The sequence below is a fragment of the Heliangelus exortis genome, chromosome 2 (genome assembly GCF_036169615.1).
Source record: "Heliangelus exortis chromosome 2, bHelExo1.hap1, whole genome shotgun sequence".
NCBI classification, from domain to species: Eukaryota; Metazoa; Chordata; class Aves; order Apodiformes; family Trochilidae; genus Heliangelus; species Heliangelus exortis.
Window position 1 is genome coordinate 78,889,732 of NC_092423.1, and position 21,125 is coordinate 78,910,856.

General features: G+C 37.2%; 1 protein-coding gene across 7 annotated transcripts in view; it reads left to right on the forward strand.

Moving 5' to 3' along the window:
- CTNND2 (catenin delta 2) overlaps positions 1 to 21,125 on the forward strand; it is a 630,944-nt gene that overhangs the window by 544,555 nt on the left and 65,264 nt on the right. For all 7 annotated transcript variants that reach the window (XM_071736667.1, XM_071736669.1, XM_071736668.1 and 4 more), the window contains 2 exons: positions 8,926 to 9,099; positions 19,530 to 19,680. In XM_071736667.1, the coding sequence (XP_071592768.1) occupies positions 8,926 to 9,099; positions 19,530 to 19,680 (325 nt within the window). The remainder of the gene's footprint in view (positions 1 to 8,925; positions 9,100 to 19,529; positions 19,681 to 21,125) is intronic.

Sequence of the window (21,125 nt, forward strand, 5' to 3'; positions counted from 1 at the left end):
TTTGATCTTAGGAAAATGTTCTGGGCAGACACTGGAATAGGCTGCCTAGGGAAGTAGTTGAGTCACCATCCCTGAAGTATTTTAAAAAAACACATAGGTATGGTGCTTAGAGATACGGCTTAGTGATGGGCTTGACTGTGTTCTAGTTTAACAGTTGAACTTGATGATCTTAAAGGTTTTTTCCAACCAAAATGATTCTGTGCTTTAAAAGATACTTATAAAAGATCTTTCTCCTCTTCAAGACTGAAGAACTTCTGGTTGATTTCCTGTACAATATATATGCTTCTGCCTGTTCTTGGATATCTTTTGTCTGTTTCTATGGGAGTTCATTATCAACATGCAACATAGTAAATAACAGTGTATCCAGATCCCCTTTGTTTTTTCTCCTAATTTTGGGGTTTAATATAGTGTTTAAAATACAAAGAAAAGTAAAACTATGCACATGTTTTCAAGTTCATGTTCACGAGCATTTTCTGTAGCAAGGAAATAAGTTTACTCTTTCCGGAACTAATTCTGTAGTGTAAAGGTCCACTTTGTTTTACAAACATTAGAAAAAAATTTTTTTTCTTCTCTCATCTCCATTTCTTTAAATCTGGACAACCTACTCCATCTTGCCATATACCAATCCTGACCTGTGGCTGTTCTTCAAGTTGGAGTTCAAAAGAGCTTTGTGAATCTTCTACAGAGTACATAATTTTTACTACATGTTCCTTGGCTATTTGTTGACTGTGCATATTTTAAAAAATGTTATCAAGTAATTGGAATGCTCATAAAGCCCAATTTGTCAGAACTCTGTCAGCAAGATCACCATGTCACACAACATCTCCCATGTTACTGTGATAAACAGAAAAGAAAAACTCATGTTTTTCATGCAACTCTGCCTTTATATTAATAGGATAGAGCTTGACCCCCAACTCAAACTGGGGTAAGGATAAAGGCAATTTGTTTTGTCCATTTATTTTGCAAAAATGAGCATAGAAGTATATTCACTTGGCTTTTCTTTTGGAAACCACCCGGTCCAATTATATTTTTAAAGAAAATTGTTCTTTCTGCTTCTTTGACTCTGTCATTGTCTTGTTTTTTCAGGACCCCATTATGTTCGTTACTACTGAAAAGTAGGACTAACTGGGGACCCAGATTATTTTCATTTTCTGTATTGTGTCAATCAGGAGTGCTGTTTACTGTTTCTCTGTTATGTCAAAAAAAAAATCAGAATTTTTGGATGTTTTGTTGGGGTTGTTTTCTAGTGAGGAATCTTTAACAATAGAATCATCCTGTGTTTCTCAACTTATTCGGAACTTACTCATCTCATCTAAGCTCTTCCACACATTCTGTTGCTTGCAGGATATTTTCACTCATCCTTTCACCACTCTTTATCTCCCTATGTGCTGACTGCTGCCCTGTGTATTACAGATGTACATATTCTTTTACAGTAATCTCCTTACTTTTCTGCAAGACTTTTCAATTTTTTCCAGGTGATGGCTTTCATAACCACTTTGATTGCAGTGCTCAAGCTCGTACCTGCTGCTTGTTCAGTCCCTCAGAACAGATCTCATGCTCTCCTTGGGATGCAGTTTTGAGAGTGTTCATTCCTTTAATTGCCTCAGCAGGGAAGCCTTTATCCTCTGAAATATACCATAGTTCTGAAGATCACACTCACGATGGACAGTGTTTTACATGTAAATAGCTAAGGTATACCTATGCCTATTCTGTCTTCATAGGATGCAATGATTTAAAACATCTGAAACACTGAAAGAACTGCACACCACCATGTGTTTGGAACATGTGGAAGGAAACCTCTAAGGAATGGAGGACAATAGAGTGATGAAAGTAGTCAGTTACCCAGGTGCCTTGTGAAGAGAAAGCATTGAGCTTCAGGCAGTTTGTAATAGAATGTTCACACTAGTCTCTACAGACTTAGTTACCTATCAGAAAAGTTCTTCTCAAATGTAAAAACAGATCCTTCTTTAGGCTCCTTATGATTGTAATTTACAGACACACCAAGCCCAGTTCAGCCTAGTATTAATACCCCAGTGGTTTACCTGCCTGATTCCTTTAATGCTTGTAGATTTGCCTGTCCTGTCAGGTGCAAAGGGCACAGACACATCTCAGAGAGTCACATTGCTTCAGTACATGGGATTAACTTCCAGTTCTGCAGCCCGCTACATTTTACGACTCCAGAAAATATGCATTGAGGGTATAGGTATTGTTCTTTTTAGGCAGTGCCATGGGATTTTCAGGCAATAAATGTGACTGTTTCAGTCTTTCTCAAAAAGATACGACTCACTAAACAGCATGGGGAAAAAATTGCTCAGGTTTTAGTGAATGTATTTGTGTAATTTCCCTTTTACAGTAAACTTCAGTCCTTCGCTTGGTTTCTCCTGTGTCTCTTCTTGAACTCCCTCTGAAGTGGCTGATATGGGCTGATCTTTTAATTTTTCTTTTATTTTTTTCTTTTAATTTTTAAACAAAAGTATTCAACTTCTCTAAAAGCTGCTGGTTACAAAACTGCTGTAATGAGGCTATACCAGATGCATAATTTTAGACAGTGGGTGTGGATGAAGTCAGCTTTCTATACTTTAAAAAAAAAAGAACCCCATATACAGCTAGGTAGCTTGTTATTTAAACCGTGAAATAGGAGAAGCTTTCTGTAAGGTTAAAAGTCTTCTTTCTCATTAGTTTTCCCTGGGAAAAAAAAAAAAAAATTATTATTTAGGACGCAGTTACCACTGTTTCTCTAGCTTGTATTTTAGTGTTAGTCACAGTTTTTTTGAGGAGAACAACAGAACAATGTACTTTTCTTTGGAAGTCCTTGCAAGAACAAACTGGCATAGATTTTTCAGTGATGATATAACTTGTATGTACCAAAGACAGCTTCTTTACGTCTTGATAACAAGTAAGAACTATTTCTTTCTTCAGTTCATAGTGAGGTCTAAAGTCATGTTTCCAATGACTTCACTTATGGATTGCAGGAAACAAGCCTTGCAGAATAAAAGTGAGTTTTGTGATGCCTCTCTTTGGCTCTTTACCAGGGCTCAGATGAGTACCTGAGATGTGGGGGGGTTTGTGCAAGTTTAATGCCAGAAGAAAACCAAACATTCTAAAGATTTGCATTAGAAACAGGTATAGCACTGGTATTAGGTACAGAAAAACAGAAAGCAAAGCTGCATTTTAGGAAAGATAAGTAGGACTCACCAGTCTTCATTTCTGTCTCTGGCATCACTGTTGCTGACCTGTGATCAGCTGTTACTGAGCCCTAACCCCACAAAGCTCCCTGTCTGTAGAGGCCTTCACCTCCTACTAGGCCATGGTAGACATTGACATCTCTGCTTTCTGTTATGTCCCTTTTCAGGCTGGAAATTCTTTTTCCACTTTGGAAAACTTAGTCACTGCTGTAGGTGTTCTCAAAGCTGCCAACAGGTTTATTCTTTAAGCCATCCAAGAAACAAAGATTAGGGGAAAAAGCAGTTAAGGAAAACAACTTGTATGGTCCAGTTTCAGCATAAGAGCCAGGGAGCTGTCATTAATCCTTACTTTATTTCTTGTTATGCAGCCTGTTATATACACATGTGGTGTATCACCACATATGTGGTGTGGTATTTAATTTCTTTTCCTTTCTTCACAAAGAAGAAACAGGCTGACTTCTTGGCTTGATGCTCCTTTTGAGTTCCCCATCTGTGATCATTCTTGTCAGCCCAGGATCAACCCCAAATCTGATTTTTGATTGGAAGCGGCACTTTTAAAATGAGTCTGACCTTTTCTTTTGCCTTCTGTCAGGAGCCTTTAGGTAAAACAGCAACATTCCAAGTTATATATCATTGTGAATTGACTGGCACACCTCTTTACCGTGATAGCTAAATGGGCTGTAAATTATTCTATCCAGATGAAATAGCAGGTTTAAGGCAATAATATTTCATAAAGAATAAATAAGAAATCTGTTGGGCTTTTTCATGTCGTGAGACTCTTATTTTACCAGGTATATTTCAGTACTCCACCAAGTTGTACCAAATTAATAAGAACAGACACAGAGAAATGGCAGTAGCTTTTAAGTGTTGTTTTAAGTGTTGAGCAGCTCCTTACAGAACTTCTTAGCATTTTTAAGTTCTTGCTTGCTTGCACAGATACATCTCATATACCCTGAGAATCTCTCAGTGTCATGTATGACCAAGTTTTTTTTGACCAAGTCAAAGCTGCAGAGTTACTCAATATAATTTGTATTTGTCAATTAGTGGAGTACAATGCAAAGCCCATTAGCTTCAGCTTCCCGTGGAGAGGAGAGGGATTAGGAGAACATGTAGCAAGATGCCAAGGATAGTTGTCCCTGGACTGAACTCCATCCTGTTTTATTTGGGAGGGGTCTGATTTTAAGCAAAGAAAAAATGCACTAATCAATTCGCAGTTCTTTTAAGAATGTTATTTATAATTGGGAGTATAATTTGGATTTATTCATAGCTCAGAATAATAAAGATTCAAAGAAATGAAATGTTTACACTTTTCTCAATGTTCTAAAAGTTGCATCAAATTGGGAAGGCTTCCTTTATTTATCCAATAAACTATACCCAGACATTGCCCAGTTTGTTGGGACTACATGTTTTTAGACCACAGCAGCTCTGCCCTCTCCCTGCTTCCATAATTTCTGTGTTTGTAGACACCATTTATATTCACCACCTGTTTTTTAAGACCTGGTATCTGGACTGAAATTACTTGATTTAAATAATGGCATTCCTGCCTCTTTTGTATCAGCTGCCTGGATTCCCATTATTCCTGAAAGTAATCTCTGTGACTTTGATGAGGTTTTGTTGCTTAGTTTTTGGTTTCTACTCTTGACAGCATCCACCAATGCATCTGTTTTCTAAAATAAATGGTTGGATTGAAATGCCTAGGGACAGCTTGCATAGGCTTCCATGGCCACTGAATATTCAGGATGAGACATCATTGTCCTCCAGTTGGGGGGAGGCTGTTTCTTTAAAAGTCTTTGACATTTCAAAAATCCTTTTGGTTAGCATTGCTAAACTGCTGATACAATGTTTTTTTCACTGCTGATAAAAAGAGCACAGCTACAGCATGATCCTAGACACTTAAGATAGTCTGACAGTTGGAGTGATCAAGATGGTTTTAGTAATTCTTGGCTTTTCTTTGGGTTTTTCCTGAATTTTCTTTTTTTAAGTCATGGTATTTCACATAGGCTGGGGGGAATGGAAAATACTCACATTTAATAAATGAAAATAAATTGATGGCTTTTTGTTACCACAGAGAGAAAAGCTATTGTTCTGTGACACTCCTTACTGACAAAGCCCACCAACAAGAGGCTGTTAGTGCAAAAAGCATATTACAGAGAATGTACTGTTCTTGCCGAGTTGAAGCTTTTTCTTGTATTCAGTACAATTATACTGTGAACATGGATTTTCTTTCATTAAAATGAGAAAAAAGGTGATAGATGATGTGTTGTATGGCACAGGGGAGCATCTAAATGAGTGATCTTTTCCTCCTCACAGAGTTCCTTAATAATGTGAAAACTTTGGAAACTTTTTTATAGTACTCTTAATCTCCAAAGTCTGTTGCTCTTAGAGATCTTTATGTTCAGCTTTTTATTCTTCTTGATTTTCATCCTTTCCTTGCACCAGCTTCAGGAAATGAGAGATTTGTATCTCAGCCACGTAATGAACATTTTGACAGTTTCAACCACAATATATGTGGGTAATTTCAGCTGGAGGAGGGAAGCCTGGAAGGAATATTGGCTTGTGGCTCTTTTTTTCCGACTTAGCAAAACCTAGGAAGAATAGTTGGATACAGTCATCTTCTTTTTCAGAGGCTCCTACTACATCCACAGCCTATCTCAAAGAGAACCTACTCCTCTTTTCTGATGCCATGATACGGTAACTGTTACAGTAATTCACTGGGTAGAGTAATTTAGCACACTGCCTTGATTCATTAATATTGAGCAATGTGAACTACAAAGCAACTTCTGCCATGCCTTAGCCACCATTTGAGGAAATGTAATGTGCTATCGTTTTGGAGAAAATATTTCTTTTGTTCAGTCAATTGATGTTTATATTTATGAAATACAAAAAAAAAAAAAAAAAAAAAAAAAAAAAAAAAAATTAAGATCTGGAAAATGTCCTTTGCAGTAGCTTCTTTTCTGGCCTGCATCAGTCCTGCATACCGTGCAAGAATTGGGCTGTATGGCTGCATGCACTGGTCTTGGCTCCCCAGAAGAGGCAAGAATCCATTAAGCTCTTCAGTGATGGGCTAGCTGAGATCACACAAGCTGGAGCAGAGAACTGCTGAAAGTGGAGACAAGTGACAGCCCAGGGTCACTTGTGCCCTCTAGCTCTCAGAAAGTGGCTACAGCAGCATCTTTTGTGTCCCCTTTTATTGTCCTTGAAGAGGCTACCATAGGCACAGCACTTAAGTTATGCATGGTTGGTGTTAAAACTCTCCCCGTGCATGCTGCTCAGGTGCTATCAGCACACACACCATGTCTGAAGAATAGTGTAGGACATTATCTGCTGTCACTGGGCTTACTACACCTTCAGTTCACATGCAGGTGAAGCACCATAGATTCCATTACCCTTACAAGAACCCTGAGGCATCGCAGCATCTTGAGAAAAATATCTTCCCCCAGAGGTGATGATAAATTAAGACAATCATGTGCTGAAAGTGAGTTGCAAGAAGGGCAAGAAAATGCAGTAATTTGTCTGTCTTTTTTATTTTTTCCGAGTGTTTTCTCGTTATTGGGCGGAACAGCAAAACCACATTAAATATTAATTTATCAGCAAGCATAATTTCTAGTGCTCTTTAAGTACCAGTACAACACAAATGTATGTACAACTCTATATGAGCTTATTTCCAATAATTATCATCAATCTTTAAGATGAAAAATACATGAGTTTAATATAAAGTTATATCCCCACATGTGCATGAAAAACGTATTGGGTTGATTTAATGCATTTGATGCATTACATGTACTTTGTCCATGAACTAATATGAGTAGTACCCTGTGCAGTGTTCAGTGTGTCTGTAATCAAAGCACATTGGAATGAGATGGTTGAAGGCCTGAATTTGTGCCCTTGGACAGCACAGGTCTTTCATTAGTGGGCTTAGGCTTACTAAAGCCCAAATCTGGTGAGAGGTCAGATAGGACCTATAAGACATGTTTCTAATTTGTTTTCCAAAGAATTTTGACAGCAGAAATGATTGGATTCCAAGATTTAAAATAAGAAGCAGGTTTTTATGTATTTTTTATGAGCTGACAAAAAGTCATTTCTGCCAAGGATGGTGATTTGTAGGGACAAAAAAAGGAGAACTGAGTCACATACAGTGAAATCAACCTATTGGCTTGAAGGCAAAAATGCATTAAGAAAATTCAAAGGCACAGCCCTATAATAGTGTCACTGGAAGGGATTGTTTCTCCAGAAGGCCATTTTTCTGTAGTTTCTCAACCACCCTTGGACACTGGTGTGCCAGTTATTTGAAATTGTGGTAATTTTTGTCCTGTGCATGCAGTTCCAAATCTGAGCAGCTTTCTGGTTTTGAGTAAATGCTCATATATATTAAATGGTCCTACTGGCTTTCCATTTTGGTGGGTTTTGCTGCTTTAATTTGGAAAAAATAGTGTTCTGGATTAATCTAGCAAAACCTTGCTGAAATTAGTCTATGTTAGTTGTTATTAGATGACTTGACTGATGGTATCTTGAATTGCATGTAGATATTGAAAGCTTAAATAAAATTATGATTCATAGTTCCTGAAAACAAGAGAATCTCGATCTTTTCACAGTGCAAGTTTGTGCTATCTTTGTATGTCAAGTAGGTGTTTATGGTGTTATGATACAGTTTTTTAACCTAGATAATCACAGTAAGCGGTAACCCATGGCATTAAGAAGTTTACTTTGTATCATGTCATCCAATCTGCACATCAGAGGTGTTAGAAAAGAGATTATATTAAAAGTAAGGGCTTCTTTTTAATCCTGACATTCAAGCTATGAATCTTTTAGGTATCTGTTCAGAGGGGAAAAAAAAATCTATATATATATACTACATATATAGATTAAAATCACATTTGAAATAACATTAGGTTACTTTGGCTTAAAGAAAAAGCAAAAAAAGTTCTTGAAGTACCTACTTTTAAGATGTTTCATGCTGAGGTGCAAGTATTATGGATTCCCCTAGAGAGGTAAATCAGTTCTGGAAAAGTTTCTGGTAGGAATGGGGTTTGTGCAATAATATGCTTATTGTCCAGGTTTTAGTATTACCCATTTTGGGTATTAGGCTAGGGTTGTTTTCCTTGCAAAATTCTATTTGTGATGAGAGGAGGAGTCTGTTTTGTGAGGAGTGGTTCTAGCTACTCCATGGGAGTCTCAGCCCATAGAGCTGGCTGGCTGTGTGGCTGAATGATGCCACTCACACTGTGAGGTGTCAGAAGTCAAGTAGTTGGAGAAAGCTTTTCACACTTGGTGCCTTTCAGAGGATGGAGGGCTCCTGGCCTTGAATGAGTTAGTTTTCCATTTAAGTGTTTTACATGGTGGTTTTTCCTTCTCACGAGAAGAGAGAGAGTGCAGAGAACTGATCAAGATGTGAAAAAGAAGAATCTTTTCATATGCAAATTTTAGGTTTGCCTCTAAAGATATTTTGACTTTCACTGGGCTTCTATTCCCACCCAAAAAAATACATGCAGCAAAAAGTGATTTTGCTTTATCAGCTAGCTAAAACACTGATTTCTGCCAATGCTATAGCTCTTCTGTGAGGAGTGTTGACTAGGAAGTTTGGTTTCTCTGGGAAGAATCACACGATACATTAAAATTGGGAACAGCTGCTTGCGGGCAGCTGCCTTCACACGTGTGCACGTAGATACCGGAGCTTTGACTGAGGCAGTTCTCAAGTATTTTGGTGTTCCTTGCTGACAGTCTGCTTTGTGCTTTCCAACAGTGGGATGGCGTAGGACCTCTCCCAGACTGTGCAGAACCACCCAAAGGAATCCAGATGCTGTGGCACCCTTCAATAGTCAAACCCTACCTCACACTTCTTTCTGAGTGCTCCAATCCAGACACGCTGGAGGGGGCAGCAGGAGCACTGCAGAACTTGGCTGCTGGGAGTTGGAAGGTAGGAATATTAACCTGATATATCTACTTCTTTTTCAAGTCAGAAAAACACCTACAGGTGACATCAGATTGCTGATACAGATGTATCTGAATGCTCCTGGTTGCTGAATAACTCTCTGTTCTCACAGAACTCTCTGCAGTCAAATTTGAGATAGTATTTCAATCCTCTGAATTGATCCAGATAGTATTATCATAGCAAATGTCAGTATACAGCAGTCAAAATCACATTGGTCAAGTTTGAAAAGTTGCTACTGAAAACCAATATCCAAATGGGGAGAAGCAAAATCTTTATGAATCCATGGTGACAGAGCCATGAAAAATGAGCCCAAAATACCACCAGTGGCAATCGAATGAAACCATATTGTTTTGTCAATGCAGAAATGGGTTGATATTCTGTCTCTTTAAAAGAAATCAGGCAAGAGCATAACTATAGCTATAAATTATGACAGCAACACAAGTACTCTAACCATTTACTTTAAAAAAAAATTATTTAAATATGTCAACAATAGGATTAAATATTTATAGTGAGCAAGGAAATGCTCAATCAAGGCACTCAATTCCAGTTAATTCTACTTTTCAATTATCATCAAAAGATCAATTTTTCTCTCTCATATTGTTTGCAGTGAACTGAAAAAATAAATTATGAATTCATGTATTAGCCTTTAATATATTTCTAAATTTAAAACAAATTTAGAATAAATACAAGATGACATTTGAGTCTGGTTTACTTCTTAGGGCAATTCCTTCGTCCTTTTCCTTATGATAGATTGGTTTGATTGGGTGAAAGTACCAACTATTTAATCCTATTGTACAAAAAGAATACATTAATTTTAAGTTAATTCTCTGGAATTTTTTAAGTTTCTATGAAAATGCACGTATAGGGAAATGCAGTTATGAAAGTTAGGTCTCAGAAGGTATCCTGTTTGGGTTTAAGCATTTGGGCATTGATATGTGATGTGTAAATACCATTTTTATTAGGCATTCAGTTTGAAATTATAAATTGAACACTAATAAATTGGGTTTTATTTTTTCCATCAAGTTTATTGAAATTTGAGTTGGCAGATTCAGTAGATAGTCAGAGGCAAGTGGTCTATATTTTTGAGCACTGCATTCCACCAGACTTCTAAAATGCCCTTGACTGTTGTATTCAGTGACACATGAAATGAGTAACAAAGTATCTGTCCTGTGATTTTTTTTTTTTTGTCCTATAAAATGCTTCGTATAAACTGTGCCTGGAGAGTATTATATTTTTATTGTTTTCATATTGTAGACCACATCAGATTGTGTAATCCTGGCACAGAAATACAATAAATGTGTTTTAGCCATCTGGGAATGGGTGTAGGCCTTATCCAAATGCAAAAACAATGTATGCATATTTGCCAGGACTGACAGGAGTGCTAAAATCCAAGTGGTACCCCTTATGCCATTACCAATAAATCTATATATCTGTCATACTTCAGTTGGCAGAAGTGTACAGGGAAAGGGAGAAAGGCTCTGCAGAGCTCCTTGACAAGTGCCATGTTATAAAAACTGATTTGAAAATCAATACTATCAGTGCTGATCCCATGGGAAAAGCTCAGTTGTTCTCAAGTTGGTCTATTTTTCGAAAGATTAACCAATTCACTACAAGTGATGTGCAGACACAGAATGAATATCCTTAATTTCACGTGTCATAGTAGCCATTTCTGTGAGGAGAATAATCATCTTCGAGGATTACTTAAGCATTGATGTTTCCACCTTTTGACCTCTCTTTTCTACTGAAGTCTTCTAGATACAAAATGACCTAAATAAAAAATGGGAAACCCTTAAAAGAAGAGGTTATTCGTAGCAGAGATTTTTAGTTTTTTAGTTCCTCCAAGAAATTGTAATTGTAAACAGAATGGGAACAGATTTTCTTTCCTTTTTTACTTGAAAAATTTCATGAAAAACATTATGGTGGAGTGAAAGTGTGAAAAAGCAAACTGCACTAAAATTGTCAATATCAACAGCAATTGTGTGGGTTTTTTCAATTAGCACTATATTGATTATAAAATTATCCTAGAATATATGAGGGAGAACAAGCATTAGGCAAGCTCATACACTTACAAAGATACGGAGTCTTCTGGAAGAAAATACACTGCAATTGATGCACTTATTTAATTCTTTCCTAGCTGTTTCACTCTTTTGGTTCCTCTGGTAAAAAGCTGTCTAATCCTTTTTTGTGACCAAGAGGTAACACTTTTAACATGGACAGTGCTTAACCAATGCCATTATGAAGGGAAAGTGAGCAGATAAAAGGCAGCCTGAATGATTTAAAAAAAATAAAAAATTGTGTGAGGGATTTAGATAAGCATCTACCACTAGAATTAGCAGGTGATATGTGTCTAAATTCCCCAGAATGCTTTCAAAAATTTCAAACATAAAAAAAAAAAAAAAAAAAAAAGAAGCAGTATGTAGCTTTAAGGATTAAGAGCTGAGAGAGGCTGAAAGTTTTCATTATTTCAGGGAATGTAGTGTCTCGTTGATTCATATACTTAAAATCTATGCATGCACATAATAAATCTTAATCTGCAGGACATTTTTAGCACTGCTCCACTAGCAGGAATTCCTTCTAAAGCCAAATAATATCAAAAAAGAAAAAAAGTGTGACACGCATGTATTTGCATATAATTTTTCTACACGTAGATGAAACACTTTGGACCTATGCCTTGCCATATCTTATCCATCTGTAAGGTAAATTTGGTTTTTTGTTGTTTGTTTGGGTTTTGTTGTGGGTTTTTTTTTTCACATTATTAATACAATATTTGATCTGTGCAATTTTTATTAGAACCAAAAAAATCTATAATCAAAAAAGGTGCATGTTGGTGACAAATACATTGAGAGGCCCAAATGAAAGTTTACCAATAAAACAGGATACTGATCTGAGGTGCTGGGAAGGATATTTTCAAAGTGAACATTTAGCCAGCGATAGACGATGTCTGCTCATCTTGACTTTGATATATACTGGTTCTGAAGAGGAGATCCCCACCCTGTGTACAAAGCAGAACTGGTTCTGATAGAGGCTGTTTAATGTGATAATGGGGGTTTGTTCATCTTGCTTTTCTGCACCAAGATGTTTTTACATAGGGAGGACACTGGTGTTGGAATCGGAAGGAAGCAACTCCATTACTTTCGTGGAAAAATATACATATATTCCTACAAATTTCCTCACTTTTTTTCCTCACTTCCTCACTTTTTTTGTTCATACACTTATGTGGTGCATCTATGAACAGACGTTCTGGATTTAATGTATGTGGAGATGTCCAAATATGTATACTTTGGAGGGCAATTTGACAAATTGAAGTTTTCCTCACCATTGACAGGATATGTGTGAGAGCTGACTACTGCTTTGTGCAGTGGTCTGTGCCAGTAAGAGTTGGTCACTCTGTCTCCCTTCCCGTGGGGATGATGGCCACCAGCAGGCAACCCAACAGCCTAAGGGTCAGGTTTTCACCACTGTACGGCCATGTGCCTACTCCCTTCTGCAGAATTCAGCTGCTGCTTGGGGCTGTGTGGGTCTCTCTTTGAGGGGAGACATCACTTCCCAAAATATTTTCTCCCATCTTATATAACCAGAGTAATTTCACTGTATCCTAAAGTTCCTTCAGGCAGAAGGAGTAATGCATGAAAAGGATAACCACTGGTTTTGGGTTTGCGTCCTTCCATTGCCACTCTGAGATACATTTTTTTCCAAAAGTATACTTTTTCTGATTATACTTAATATGAACTTTAATTTTGTATCTGCTTAGTTATATGAAATAAAAATCTAGACAATTACATCCCTCATCAAGTTTAGCCAAAGTTTTTGCTGAGGGAATAAGGCTTTAGACATGTCTTTGGAAGCAGTGGAGACTTTACTTCCTATTAGGTATCTACTACTGAGGGTTTCTTTCCCGTTTAATTTGCGTTTTGCTAGGTTTGTAAAAAATGTACAAATAAACCCAGGAAGTTCGCTGAACACCTCAGATGTATTCTAAAGACACTTGCCTGCTTATTAAGAAATTTCTCTCATGACAACACTTATAACCTGAAGTCCTTTCTTTGACCTCATATCATTATTTATTTTAATACCTTGTATTAAAAAAAAATATGAGGTATAAAATTACAAGACATATATTTCCTATAAAAAGAAATCTCAGCAGATCTTTTTATATGTAGCTTGGCATCAGTATTTTACTTAGATGGTGGGAATAAAAGTGGCAATTTCTTTCTGTTTTTCACCTTGGTAAATAGGCTATTATACATTAAGTCTCCTGAGCACACAGAAAGTTAAATGCAAAATGTTCTTGAGTTAATGATGTCAAGAATCCAAGGCTATGTCCCTTCTGAACAAAATTTCCCTCCCAGGAAGCAAGTAGATGCTGTGATATCTGTTCATTGTTATCTGTCTGTCTGTATGTATCTGACAGCTAAATGTAGTCTGGTATCAGTTTATGTTCCAGAGACATTCCTGCAATACTGGCTGCTTTTAACTCACAGAATCACAGAAGGGCTGAGGTTGGAAGGGGCCACTGGAGGTCACCCAGTCCAACCCTTTGCTCAAGCAGGATCACCCAGAGCCAGTTGCCCAGCACCATATCTCAACAGTTTTTTTAGTGTCCCCAAGGATGGAGACTCCATAGACTTTCTGGACAACTTGTGGCACTGCTCAGTCATGCTCACAGTGGAAAAGTATTTTGTGATGTTCTGCAAGCCTTCTGTGTTCCAATTTGTTCCCATTGCTTCTGGTACTACAATATTATCTTTTCCATTACATGCAGTAAAAACACAATATTATCACCACAAGTTGGATTTCCTTAGTTTTGTCAAACCCTTTAAAATAATTTCTTCATTTGCATGATCCTGTTTTTTTTAAAAAATACTATAATAACTTACATAGGTAACACATCTTTTAAAACCAGGAAACAAGATATACTATATTTCTGTTGGCAGCGTAGGGGCTTATGTCAAAACCAGTAGCACACTGGCTCTGGGCCTTTGTTAGTCCTTTCTGTGTGCCCAGTCTTCCATCCCAGTTACTCTTCAGACTTTACTCATCTCTTTTAATGACAGGATGGCCAGCTTCATTTTCCTGAGTGTCTGTTTGCTCCTTGGACTCCTTAGCATCAGGAACAAGTACAGCTCTGTTTAAGTCTTGGAATCACATGAGCCCATAGCAGTCCATGGCTAATTCTTTTTATTTCCTTTCCTTTACTTCCATGTTTGATCATACTCAGCAGGGAATGATAAGTCCCAGAGACTGAATGTCTCTGCCCTTGATCCCCAGGAAGTACAATGCCCATGTGAATGGGGTTTATGGGTCGTTGGCCTGATCTCTTGAGATAGCTAGATGCAGTCTCAGTCTTTATTCCTTAGGCAAGCAACTACATTTATTTTCTTAATTTCTTCCTAGAGAAATCTGACTCTTACAGGAGCAAGAGCTCCATTAAGTAAATTATTAGATAAGGAATCTGAAAACATAGAAGAGACTAATTCTGTCACAAGGTCAGTGCAGCTACTTCAAAGAGTAGTATGAGAACATTTTCAAGCTCCTTACCATCCAGACACTTGCAGATAATGAGTAATTATTGTCTAAAGCAGCAGACATCTAAGTTATCAATCTTCCTCTTATCAGGCAAGGACATATTGTGTGTTCCTTGGCAGCCTTTTCTGATGACTCTAGTTATTTGCGTACTAACCCTTTGGAGTTTTATCAGGCTGCTCTGGGAGAGAGGTTTTTTGGATTACAGTGAAAAGCTTACATTAAATTTTTTTTCCAAAATAGTAAGATTATGAATCCTTATGTGACAGAATGGAGAAGACCGCTTATAACACATCATGTAATCAACAAAGGCAAACTTTTTAAATACCCAGTACTTTATTCTGTCAGAAATCTTACCCCTGTAGATGAGTCAGCATCAATAATTGCAAGGAGATGTACTGGCTCTGTAGGAAGGAGGACAAAATTTAAGGAACAGGCCAATATTCAAGAAGCAAGACCTGCTGCTGCAAACACATGTGAGACACAAGCTGTCTCACAGACAACATTAGATCAGCATGGACATCAGTTTGGGGGATGGGAGCACAACAGCTCATGGTGAATTCGTTCTCAAAGAAATCACTTGCTAAACTTCATCAGTTTGTTTCCCATGAGATGCATCACGTTTTTCTCAAAGCCTTTCCTTTTTAATAATACTAGGTTCAATGTTGGGAAAAGTCATTGTAATGGCTTTCAGACAATTTTCAATAAACAGTACATATACTGCAGAACCAATAATGAGGATGTGTGAGGACAATACTTTCTAAGCTCTACCTTCCTGAAACATTTAAGCTATCTTCTGTTAATACCGTATTAGTTTTCCTGGATTTATTTAACTATATAACATTATCCATGGATTTTTTCCTGTCTCTTTAAGCTTGACTAAGATCCCAGAGCAAGAGGACAGTAACCAATTAATACTTTTCTCTTGTCCTTACAAATGTCCTGCTAGTAGAGAATGTGCTGTTAGTTCTAGCAGATGGAATAATTTCTGTGAACAAAACATTGCAGTCAAGCAGCAGCAAGTCCCTTGGAGCTGCTTCCTCTCTTCAGGAATTGCAAAAAGATAACCAAGACTTCAGGGACTTGCTCTCTCAGGTGGTATGACTTCTCAGGGATTTCAGTAGAATTATCTAAGTAAATCTGGAATTTTCTAAGTCAAATGCCAAAACATAAAAATATTCTATTTTTCCTGATGCATGTATTACAATGAGTATTATCAGACAAAGCTAAATATTGATCTTTCCTTACTCATTGATCTCTGTTCAACATGCACTTCTCTTCCATGGTCTTTTGTTTCAACTCCTGTTAGCAGACAGCCCCTTTCTAAGACTCTCCTATGAAATTCTGAATCCTTTTAATATTCCTGGTTCTGTTGGTTATTTAGTTTGCATTGTCATGCTTGCTGCCTTGGTTTGTGTAGTTTATGTCTCAGCAATTCCCTTTCATAATGAATATCTCAATAGTCTTTGAGTCACAATGTTGAACTGTACCAATATAATGCAAATTCCAGTCAAAAGTAAAGTATGTGATGGTGAAATTCTGGAGGCACTCTGATAGCACTGATGGCAGTGCAGGCAAATTAATCCATTCAAAAGTGTCAAGTATATATTTATAGAATTTCTGGTATTCCTTACGTTCTTTTTCTTCGATTATTTTGGAAATCTTTCCTTTTTCATTTTGTGCTGGAAATTTCTTCATTTTTTAGTTTCGTCTCCTGTGATACTGCTTCATAGGAGAATAAATAAAACCATGTGAAATAGTAAAAGGAGTTAATTGCCTAAATGCTGTTCATTTTTTTCTGAAAAAAACAAAACAACTTATGTTTTATCTAGAGCAATTACTTTTTTGTTGAGTTTCAGCCTAATGTAATCTTACTCACTAGATGCAGTAAGTCTGGGAAGGGTGCTTTATAATAATAACTGGGACAAACTAAAAAATTATTTTCCAGTTTACTGTATTTCCTACTTAATTTCTATGACAAGAATAAAAAGGGACTAATGAAAGTGGACAAGAGATATACTAGATACCTTCAAAATGATGTATAGTAGTTATGCCCCCAGAATTCAATTATCTGTAAAATGTAGTCATGCACAGATTGTGGCTTCTGTGCTTGTCTCTGATAATTTAGCTGCAATCTGATGCAACAGTAATTATTTTATTTAATTTTTGGCTCCTTGTTCCCTCTGAAGTGTTTGTTGTTCCCAGAGGAGGCCTTTCTCTTTACAAACTGAACAGTTACTTGATCGCTGACACTGCCACTGATTTGTAGAGTAACAGGATGATTAAGTGTATTAACAGGGTGCCTTATTTAGGTGCTCATGGGCAACAAACCTATGTCTCTTTTTTATGACTTTTCATCTCTTTTCTTTTATACTTCACTTAGCTCATGTTACCAATTGACCTACATTGTGGAAATGCAGGCGCATTTCAGGATGGCTTTAGGCAAACAAACAGATCATCAGTATATGGAAGAGTGTAACAATTTTTCCATTCTCTGTGAAACTAAAATAGCCATTTTGAGGCATCTCAGTTTGAGTGTTCCTGAAATCCACACAGTGCAGCATAATTGCTTGCAAAGATCTCTCCTAATTGGCAACTTAAGGAAAGAGACAGAGACAGCTCTCCCCACTTTCCTCATGGAAAGTTCTCTGGAGTCTGGTGAAACAATAGTTATTTCTCTCTTTCTGCCTAAGGTGCATGACTTGGAAACACAGATGAAATGATAGCAAATCCCACATTGAGGACTCTGTGAGCTTTTCCCAGAGCTGCTGGCATTCTCTGGAAAGAGAGAGCTGGGGACGGAGGGGGAAGTGGGGAAAATGCTCGGGGGAGAGGAGAGGTTTTGTGCATCCTTTTGTTTCTTTTTCCCATTGTTTTATGTATGTGTGTGCGTATGTACATCTGTAAAACATATCTGGATTTTTTCCCCTATGAAAACTTTGGAGGAGTATTTTTTACTATTGTGATCAGATTAATGAGTTCATTACAAATGCTGAAGGCCTGCATGTTATTTATTTGGTAAAGAGGTTTATATTTTCTCTCTCTCTCTCTCTCTTTTTTTTTTTTTTTTTTTTTTTTTTTTTTTAAACTGAGTTATTACAGTGTTTCTCCTACAGTGTCTTCTGTTCTCCCTAGAGTTACAAAAATCCATTTCTTAATTTGTTTCTTTTAGGCTTTTGTTTTGGGATGGATGATGAAATACTACAATCCAAGAAGTCTGTTCTAAACCTGGGTTTCATAAAACAAGTACTTGTGTTTTCCCCTGGTAGCTCACTAAAAAAATTCAAAAGAAAACAGTTTACAGAGGTTTTAATATGGAGGATTTTATGAAACAGTGAATAATCTACAAAATAACTTTTTGTTGGTTTTGGTATTTAATAAACACAAATAGTTAAAAACAAACAAACAAACAAAGCAGTAAAAAGCCCAGCACCCTCAGTGATTCCCAATGTAATCTGTATTGATGGCACTACATCTGTTGTGTACTTCTGTGGTGAATGACAGCATCTTTGAGTATCCTTCCTGCTAGCTTGAACTCTCACCTTGAGCAGACTTACCACTTTCTCAAAATACTCTGGCTGCTACCCTGAGCTCTCACTCTGGCAGACACCTTGTAATCACAGTAGACAGAGTGGAGGCCTCCCTTGGAAAAGGAGTGGAAAGATCTATTGATTTGGGTACTCCCAGCTGCAGATGAGAGAGAGTGTGCTTAACTGGCAGGTAAATACATGTTTATTAAAATAGGAAGCTGAGACAGATTAAGGTGGTGTTTTAATAGCAACCTTTATATTTAATATCCCATTAAAATCAAGGTACCGGAGAGATATTATTTTTCATCAGATGCTTTCAGTTAAACTCACTGATCCTTCATGTATGTTTCAGCATTTTATCGATGATTATGCTGTACACAGGTTTTGGGGGAGAGACTGGAATTAAGAGCATACATTAAAATCAATCAAGAATCCTGCTACCTCTTCACTGAACTAATACCTGGTTGCTTTGCTGGAGAAAACGATGGCACATTTATGGTTTAGACATATTACATTACTTAGTTTAGTGATACTGAGAACCCCATATCCCATTTATCTGACTTGAAAGTGTATAATCACTATAACTTTTGTCTACTGAAAAGTCCAGCCAGATAGCTTCTGCTAAGCATGGCTACTACTGAGGAAAAATAGTAGAATAATAGAATAATATTCTTTAAATGCTGGATTTTTTTTCATTTTTCCCCATTTCTCCTGAATGACATCACCTGCAATGAATTTGCACTCCAGATACAGCAACATTGCAGCCCTTGTCAGCCTCTGTATCTACTTTTCTAGATGACCTCTAGAGGCCCCTTCCAACCCCTAACAGTTTATGATTCCATCATCTAATTTGTTGATGTACAGTCATCTTCCACAAGTGCCAAAACCAGACATACAGCTGACCTCATTTTTCCTCCTGAACAGGTTGCCAATCACAAGAGCAATATTAACAACATTTATATGTTTTTAGACTACATAGATCGTATAGTAAGGACAAAGCAATACTCCATCCTTGTGAACACATTCTGTAGTATGTATTTTGTAATATAAATTCTTTTGGTTTAGCAGTGAACATAGGAAATGCTGATGCAAAGCAAGTGGTCTGCCATCGCGGGTTGAAAAAATGTAACCAGGTGTGCTAGAAGGAAAGTCAATTCATCATTTAATTTCTCTGGCACCATAAAAAATTAGTGCAAATTTCCAAATCGAGTGGTTGCCTAGCGTCACAAATGGAATTACTTCCCTCTTTCGAGCTCGTATCCGTGTGCTTTTGTTCCCCCTTACTCTGTAGCTCTTAAAACCTCAGATGCCTTGCTTTTTGTAGTGGATTTCTCACTTTCTTCTTCACGTGTGTCTTTGCAGTGGTCAGTGTATATCCGTGCTGCTGTCCGCAAAGAGAAGGGGTTGCCCATCCTGGTGGAACTGCTTCGAATAGACAATGACCGGGTGGTGTGTGCAGTCGCTACAGCTTTACGAAACATGGCCTTAGATGTCAGAAATAAGGAGTTAATAGGTATGTTCTTTCCAAACAGGCTGTTTATTTGTCCTGGGGTTTGGGTGTTTGTTTTTCCAGGTTGCTGCGGAATGAGCACGATGAAAACAATTAGTCTCACACTTCCAGAACAGTTATTTTATTTAATTCGTTCTCTAATGTGTCATATTCAGATTTTATGTGACAGCTTAGTGCTGTATTGCTAGGAATTGTTAAATTAATTAAGCATCCTGCAATGTTTCATGAGCTGTCATACTGTCATATCCAGAAGCAAATGGATGGTTTTGTTGGGCTTTAGCAGTTTGTTTCTAGGCTGGCAGTTGTACTTGCATGCTCCAGACCAAGGATGTAAGCACTCCTGATCCTCAGACTATCTATTGCAAGCAATTTGGGGATCATAAAGTGACAAATCATAAAGATTTTAAGATGGTTTCAGGAATTTACTAGGCAGATTAGTATCTTGAGTGAGAGAATGAGGAACTGCTTGATTCACAAACACATGTTCAGTTAAGGAAGAATAATTTTCTTAAATCATTGTTGCCCCTGAATTCTGGTGGTATGGTAAGGAAATATCTTGGGGTTTGTTTTCTTTTAATTATTATTTTGTTTAGGTTTTTGGTGGATTTTTTTCAGCTGAAATCCACCCAAATACTTTGAACTTTTATTTTCATGTTCTGTCTTTGAAAATAATCACTTCCTTGATTTTTAATTATTTCAGCAGTCATGACAAAATTATTTCCACTTCCTCTGTACCCTGAGAGCATTTTTTGTTCGTATTTGCTAACTTTTTTATTTGTTATCATTGCAGCATACTTCCCCTCTGCTTTTGATTACAACCCAAATAGATACTTTTATCATAATGTTCTATTATTTGTATCCAGTGCTATCTCAGAGTTAGTGTTTCGTTACAGCAGTGCTCTGCGTGTTGATAAAACAAGGCAATCATTCCTCCTCTGTGTTGTGCAAACCAGAGACACTTCACTGAAAAATGTTGTAAAGCAAATAGAGGTTGGTGAGGAGTATAAACCTGCTGTGATTGCCCAGGGTTTGAACTCCAGACCTAAGCTTTACCTACAAGACCAGCCTGCTTGTTAAGCTTTTGCTCGTGTTACAGCTGATAAAATTGGAATGAAAATAGATTTGTTCCATGTGTTGTGTTCAGCTTTCAGGAAGCAGGATGCTGCATATTTGTAGTTTTTTGTTGTTTTCTAGGAATTTTCAAGTAGAAATTACTGCTGAAGCAAATATATCAGGCTACCCAGTCTGTATTAATAATTTTTTTCTTCTCATGATCCCACCTCCACATTCAGTCTACAGCATGTGTTGGTCTCTATTATCTAACATCTTATTCCTTTATTTGTAGGACTTCCTGTACAGGGTTCACAAACCACGTTTCTACTGAGTTGTCTTCTATGTTATCTTATTCCTACTTATTGACATTAAAAAAAAACTTTACAGTTGACTTT